The sequence below is a fragment of the Argiope bruennichi genome, chromosome 2 (assembly GCF_947563725.1).
Source record: "Argiope bruennichi chromosome 2, qqArgBrue1.1, whole genome shotgun sequence".
NCBI classification, from domain to species: Eukaryota; Metazoa; Arthropoda; class Arachnida; order Araneae; family Araneidae; genus Argiope; species Argiope bruennichi.
In genome coordinates this window covers 57,505,784-57,513,639 of record NC_079152.1, presented here as the reverse complement: position 1 = coordinate 57,513,639, position 7,856 = coordinate 57,505,784, and the positions used below count along the sequence as shown (strand labels likewise).

At 25.6% G+C, this 7,856-nt stretch overlaps 1 protein-coding gene across 3 annotated transcripts in view; it reads right to left on the bottom strand.

Moving 5' to 3' along the window:
* Nucleotides 1-1,393: 1,393 nt before the first annotated feature.
* LOC129959983 (unconventional myosin-XVIIIa-like) overlaps nucleotides 1,394-7,856 on the bottom strand; it is a 106,987-nt gene continuing 100,524 nt past the window's right edge. For 2 of the 3 annotated variants that reach the window (XM_056072947.1, XM_056072963.1), the window contains 3 exons: nucleotides 7,696-7,832; nucleotides 6,182-6,346; nucleotides 1,394-3,874 (listed from right to left, as the gene is read on the bottom strand). In XM_056072947.1, the coding sequence (XP_055928922.1) occupies nucleotides 3,799-3,874; nucleotides 6,182-6,346; nucleotides 7,696-7,832 (378 nt within the window). In that variant the 3' untranslated portion in view covers nucleotides 1,394-3,798. The remainder of the gene's footprint in view (nucleotides 3,875-6,181; nucleotides 6,347-7,695; nucleotides 7,833-7,856) is intronic. The other variant, XM_056072955.1, reaches the window with a different exon arrangement.

Here is a 7,856-nt window from a genome sequence, read left to right as displayed (position 1 = left end):
TTTTTTTTTATTCTTGCAATCTTTAGAGATTGGTATTTTTTTACATGGGAAAAAAAAAAAAAGTAACCGAGAAATTTAAAATTCTCTGTATTTTACCGGCTTTTATGAAAATTTTTAAATTTCCTTGCATTTTCGATTTTTTAATTCCCTGTGCTTTCTCGGTTTTGCAGATGGCGTGGCAAAGCTGATTCCACTAAAGCCTTACACAAACAAAATTTTTGCAAGCAGGCAATTTATTATTTAACATTTTCGAAAAATTTATTTGACACAATAATTTGAAACCAGCCTTATTTATATTTTAGAAACTGAAATGCAAGTATTTTTTGTATAAATTTAGCCCAAAATATTGAAATTTTATCTGGCAGTGATATGGTAGGAATATGAAGAGCAGTTTGTTAATAACAGAGGAAATAATTGATCCATTTATTACATTACTAATTTAGTAAAACTGAACGTTTTTCTTTCTTCCAATGCATTGTGAAATTTATTTTGAGTTGCATTCAATTTCAAAAATACTTGAGATATGATTTAAAATGACTTGATGATTATTTTAGAGAATATTAACATGTTTTAATTAGTAATACTTACTCTGTTGAGTTCAGGAAGAGGATTCTTCTCAAAAATAAATAAAAATAAAATTAACTTACCTTTCAAGAAATGATTTAGAAGTCTAAACGAAATGTTTATTTTATTAATTCACTTACCTCATTCAAACATGAATTGTTTTAAGTGTAAAGAGAATTGTTTTAAGTGTATAGAGGTGTGTTAATTTAGTTAAGTGTTAATTTAGTAAAGCATCAACATGTTTTACATTACACATATGTATGAAGGTGAAAAAAATATTTTAATTATTTTTACTATCAAACTATAAATTTATCTGATACATATTATTAGAAAGACATTAAACAATATGGCAATGCATACTAAAGTACTACGAAATTACAAATACTTTGTTTTAGTAATGTGATGGCAAAAGTTAAAAGTTCATCAAGATAAAACACAAGAGAGAAAATAAAAATTTAATGAACCCATTTCATAACATATCCGATAAGATATAAATATATATTTAAACATGCAAGATTTTAACCATATTTCTTTTTGTCTTGGAAAAATAAAAGCAGCGATTCTGATAATTATCCATTTTTAAAATATTTTGAGTATTTAATTATGTGCTATAAATCAAATATTTAAACTACAATCATATGCCAAATACAAAATGCGTCATAATGTTTTGAGTATTAAATAAATATTCTTAAAAAAAAAAAAAAAATGTGTTTTAGTCAGCATTAAAAAGTAATATGCTTGATATAACGCTCAGTTGGCAAAAAATTCATAATTAGATTTTCAGAAAAAGAATCTTAAAAGTTTAAAGAACACCTGAAAAACAGGCAAAAACAAGTGGCTGTAGGTTCCAAAAACTTTTTATTGCAGTAGAAACAAAGGGAGATTACAGAAACTTGCATCTCACTCCATTCAAATATAAACTTATTTATACAAATATATAAAAAAGACAATGCACAATTTCTATAGATGGCATTTATAGAGTTGAAGCATCACATACTTTTCATACGAGTATTATAATTTTAATGAAATTACAGCAAAACCTAATGGTGGTTGAAACTTATAAAGAGAATTAAATATTCTTAGATATTGCATTAATATATCTATCTCAAAGAAAGATTTTAATGGCAAAAATATAATAATAATTAAGATGTTAATTTTTACCTGTAAATAAACTTTATAATTCAGAAATGAATAAAATATGCTCAATTTGAAAACTTACTGTCATGGTCTTTCAAAGGATCTGTTGAACAATTTCTTCAAAAATACTTATATTTAAGAAAGAAAAAAAAATTATCTCAGAAATACATTTAATAAAGAAATGTTAATTAAGAAATTTTGGCAGTGCTTGAAATATATAACTTCTTGAGTGCATATTCAGTAATATTAAATATATGAAACATTCATATTATAAAATGGCATCCATCAGCTTTGTAATACATATATTTGATACATATATTTAGGTAAAAAATAAAACATCCTAGTTAGTATTTGTCACTTAAAATATTAGAAATCATTTCAATAATATGCACAGAAAATTAATATTAAACAACTAATGAAGCAATGAAGACAAATTTTCATGGTATTAATTTAGATTCCCCCCGTAATAAAAAAATTACAAACAGTAAAAGGATGTATGCATGTTCATAAAACTAAATGCTATATTTACGATATTATCAATACCCAGTCAAGAGTTAAAAATTACTGTTTAATTAAAATATAAAAGCTTTTAAATGTATATATAAATTTCTGTAATTTTTGAAATTTGTAAATGAGAAATAATGTTGATTTTACGAAAATATTACAAAATAAAATGTACCTGAAAATTGCATTCTTATTTTATATTTAAATATTTTTATCAATTGTCTATCAAAAAGTAAGATGCATTTACAAATGACTTTGGGGAGGATATTTAAACATATAAAAAATGAAATATCAGAAGACATTTCTTATGCCATAACCATTACAACATGGACTTTTGTCTTTTAAAACATTGCATTTTGGCAGAAAAGAAAGGATAATTTCAAAACTATTCCATCAATGATGTAGAAACATTTAAAATATATAATCATAAAAACAAAATATATTACTTAGAATCATTTGAATAACATTTAACATGAAAGTTACAAACACACACAACTTTTTAAGTATTACATTCTCAGCTACAACAAGATTTAATGATACACTTGCACTTTCACTTATTCTATATATTCAGTAAGCCGAGGCATGCGAACATACGAGTTTCAGGAGCCACAGCACCTAACAGTTTGAAGCACCAAATAAGAAACAATTTTCACTCATTTTCATAAAAAAATTCCCAATTCAGATTTTTAAAAATCCTTCTGCTATACACTTCACTTTGAATTCTATGCAAAGATATTTAGAATCAAATAAATAGCAATAAAAAAAAATCTTATAATAGCAAATAAAACAACATTTTTTCCTATCTAAAAATTAAAAGATTAATCAAAATACTAAATTAGATGATTTAATTAAGTTCATTTTCTACAAAGAAAATCACACTAAGAAGAATGGCAGTGGTAAAAATTCTTTTTTTTTTTTTAATCAACCAGTTTCTTAAAATAGTTTTCAATTTATAAGTTACTAGAATAAAAATAATATAACTATAGAAAAAAAACTCTCTCTAAATTTTGATATTTCTAGGAAAAACAGGGAAGAAAGTAGAAAAAAAAATAGCAAGGCAAAGTTTTGAACCAACTATCAGAGAATGCAAATAAAAGACATTAAATATAAACAAAAGCTATATCACACACTAATAATCATGACTATAATTGAAAGCACAAAAATAAAGGTGTAAATAAAGTGTATTCAATATAATAGATATTCTATAGTATTTTCTTTAATACTGATTTTTTTAAATTAAACAAAATGAACCATTTAAAGATTTTTTTTCATTGTTTAGTAATATAGATAAAAAACAGCATACTAACAACTTTGGTCATATTCACATAAAATTTAACAAGTCAAAAGCACAATTCAATAATAGAAAATAGCATCCAGAAATCATTCAATAAACTGTTAGAAACTTGATGTTTGCACAACTCAGGCAGACAGCAGACACTTTCTTTCAAAAGATGGGCGACAAAAAATGATTTGCCTCATCACAAGTGTCGGATTCCTAAAAGAAAAAAGATGCTCCATTGGACCTTTGGGCCCCTGCAGTACACAGTCCGTGGCCAGCCACTTCTCTTACATGGGGCGGAAATAAATCCATAATTATACCATTTCATCCTTCTCTGTACCAGGAGGATTGTTCACTGGAAATCCATTGACATCCTTCTCAACATCATTCCTAAAAGAATGATTAAAAAAAGAAAAAAGTCATTTTATCATATGTATAAGCTGCATACTATCAGTCAATAACATCATGTAACACAGATGATGCAAAAATCATTCAAAGGGCAGAAAATTAAAACTGAAGATATCATTTGACTTATAGCTACTTCTTGTGTAATAGTGCTCATTAAGCAAGAATTTTTGAAATTTTAATTATATTTTTAATTAAAAATTAATCGAAATGTTAATTCCTTTCCTCAATAATTTTGGAATGGATTATCATGCAAGATTTAATTTTACATCACTTTAAATTCCACTTTTCACATCACTTTTAATGCCACTAATTTTTCTCTAATTTAATATATGTTTTTTACATACTTTTTAAATTTCTATTTATTTCATTTACACATAGATGCATTGCAACAATATTAAATATTTTTTTTTGTATGCACGTTATCACTGCTGTAATTAACAGTAAATTATTAAAATTTTTAAACTAACAGATAAATTACGCTTACTATGTAATTATGCTATGATGTTCTGAATTAGAGGTTCAATTCTGCTTAAAATATTTGCAAAGTTCTTCAGTTTGATAATAACAAAAGCATACAAATATCTAGTTTTATTGCTCTACAAATGCACAATAGTACACTAATTTTCTTTAAACTTTTATGCAATCATTTCTAATATCTCAGGTAAATATCTACAATGCACTTGAAATCAACTTTCATTCAGTTTTAAAACCATATCAAAGAGAATAGAATTCAGAGAGGCCTGGCACATGTCTTTAAAAAACTCAATGAAATAATTTATTAGAATAGTCTTTCCAATTTCCCCCTTTCATAGGCAAATTCAAAATTTCAATGTTAATTTTGCTTTAAAATCATTCTATTCATTTCATTTCCCAATCATTTAATTTTAATTCAATCATAGAGAATGGAATTTATATAGTTTATTCCCTTCCAATTCGTAACTACATACAAAACCTTTCTCAATGCCCTTGAGTTTTTAATGCACCACAAAAAAGATAATAAGAGTAATAAAGAAATCTATTCTATTGTCTTCATTTTTGGAACACTAAGCATCCTAAATTAAGCCTCCAGCAGTGCACATTTTAGAGGTAATTTCTGCAATTCCAAAATCGATTAAATTATCATTAAAAATAGTTCTTATTCTTAAAATTATCATTCATTTTTTAATTAAATGTTTTAAAAATTGTCAGTTTTATGAATAAATAAAAACAAATTTTCTTTATTTCATGTGGGAAGGATAAATTGATGTGTTGGCATAGATAATGCAATATCTAATATTTATATTCTAATAAATATTTGTGCAGCATAAGAAATCATATTCTAGAAAAAACAATGGTTTAATGGAACAACATAATATGTCAGAGGTTTCACTGTATTTCAATTACATCAATCATTTTCAAAAAGCAATTGCAATTTTTGAAACTAAACTAAAATATAACTAAAACAATTATAGATAGGCATATTTACATCCTTAAAAATAAAATAAGGTAATAGTAAATAAAAATCAAATTAAAAGAAAAATGCCTTAATGGAACAATATAACAATAAATAATACCTTAAAGAGAATCCATTACATTTCAGTTAAACTATTCAGGTATGTTTTTTTTTCCCTATATGTATATACACAAATTATTCTTTACTTGATGAAACAATTATTTAAACTTTTAGCTCAAAATTAAATTTACAATATCTAAAGAAATAATGTATACAAACATGAATGGGGAAGAGAAATTTTACTTATTTTTTCTTTATGTACATTAGTTTTAAAATTATAAATTTCCATTAAAGCTAGCTTTCACTTTTATTTTTTTCAACAACAATGAATGCAATTATCATCACACAACCCATTGTTAAAAAATGATAGCAAAATAATTTGCAGATTTCTTACATTTTGTATGTAACTTTTTCAAGATTTTTGTATAAAAACGTAATAAAGTATGGTATATGAAGTGTGTGTGCTGTTTTTCATTCCTTCTCTAATTCCGAGATTCACGGATATGTGCAAAAGATGCAAGAGCTGTTTATGAATCTTTCTTAAGATATTGCGAAGTATTCATGCAATGTTAAAATCTTGATTAATATACACATGTTAAATGCATCAAATTTATGAATAATATTTTATATATATATATTTAAAAAATTAGAACATATAAAAGCTGATAAATATAAAATGCTGTTAGTAATGACATGCTTTTGATAACTGAAAATACAAATTACATACCACAAAGAATGTTAATTATTAAGAGTGGGAATGATGCAGGATGACTCAGCATGCCTACATGGGACTTTACCTACTGCTAAATGCAGACAATTCTTGAGTGAATGAGGATGTGCGAGATTGACGTCCCTCAGTATCATAACTGAGGTTACTGGCAATACTTTCACAACGCTGAACAGGTGTTAAGCTCTGGTTTCGAAGCACCGACAATTCAAAACTGCTATCACTATCTGAGCCACTGAAAAAATAATAAAAAATATATCTATGTAATAAATAATTTTACAAGATACAAAATAGCTACCAATTAATTTATATTTAACTTATTCGAAATTTCAGCTTTATCATATTAGCATTAATCTCGTCTTTTGAAAATGAAAATAAATGTGCCTAAGGATGAAAACTTAAATATTTTTATTCTTGAAGTACATTTTTTGGGGATTGGCACATAGCAACTAGAGAAAAGGTGAAACAGAGAAAAGCAGTTGAATTATATGTTTCTTTGAGCAGAATTAAATTATACCTGATGAAACCAAGAAGAAAAGTCAGATTCTAATGGTTCAGACTAGAACAAATAAAAATACAACTTCACTGCAAAATAAGTATTATCTAAAATTAGAGTATCTTTTACTAGAAACTGTATATTTAATCAAACAAAGAAAAAAAAGGAATGAAAATATTCCATTCCTTTCAATATGTGCCAAATGATTTGAAAGGGAGGAGGGTTCAAAACAAGAAAAAGAAAAGATTATTTTATGTGTATCATAAATGAAATTGCAGCTCTTTTAAAATGATCATGCTAAATTAGATGCTTTCATTTTCTGATAAATTGTACTGACATAAGCACTTCTATTAACTAATTATACTTTTCTAATTAAAGTACACTATTTTCTACAGTTATAATATATGCATAAATGGAATCAACAAAAATCAGATATTTTCCAGAATCTAAATATCTGAAAAATAAAATAGAATAATTTTTAAAATTTTGTTGCAGCTTAAAACAGTATATTTATTCAACTAAAAAGCAAAAATCATTTAAATATTTAAGAATTATTTTCAAAAATGAACTAGTATGCTGGGATTCGAAAAACTAGATATGAAACAGGCTTAAAACAAAAGAGTCGATAAAATAATGAATTGTGACAAACATATTAAAAAAAAAAAAAAAAAAAAATACAAAAAGTGCTTGATTTTAAAATATTGCAGAATTATTATATGAAAGGATATTAATTGTCCAATAATGATAAATTCAACTATGAAAATACTGAAATCCAAATTTCTCTGCAAATTTGTCTTGTCTAAATAACCCATGAGTGAGTAATAAAGAAAGGGAGGTGCTGAATGCATACTCTTTACATGAAACCAGTAACCAGTAAAATATTTAACAGTATCATCTTAATTTTGCGGAGCTGACTAAACTTTGAAATTGATTAAAACCAGGGTAAAATAAGATTTCATTCTTTATATATTGAATATATTATATTTATCATGTTTGTAAGGTTTGTTAGTGTCTGATTTTGTTATAGTAAAAAATGCACTCCACAAATAAATGTTTATAAACTAATATTTAAAAAAGAAATTCTATACCTGTCATCAGGTACATCTGTACCAGAATCTAAATCATCCTCAAGGGCATTTTGGAGATCTTGAATTCGCTGACAAGCTAGCCGCAAGTCATTCTTTGTTACCTGAAGATCAGTTTCCATATTCTCCAGGGCCATTTCCTACAGAAAGTTAAAAAATATGTG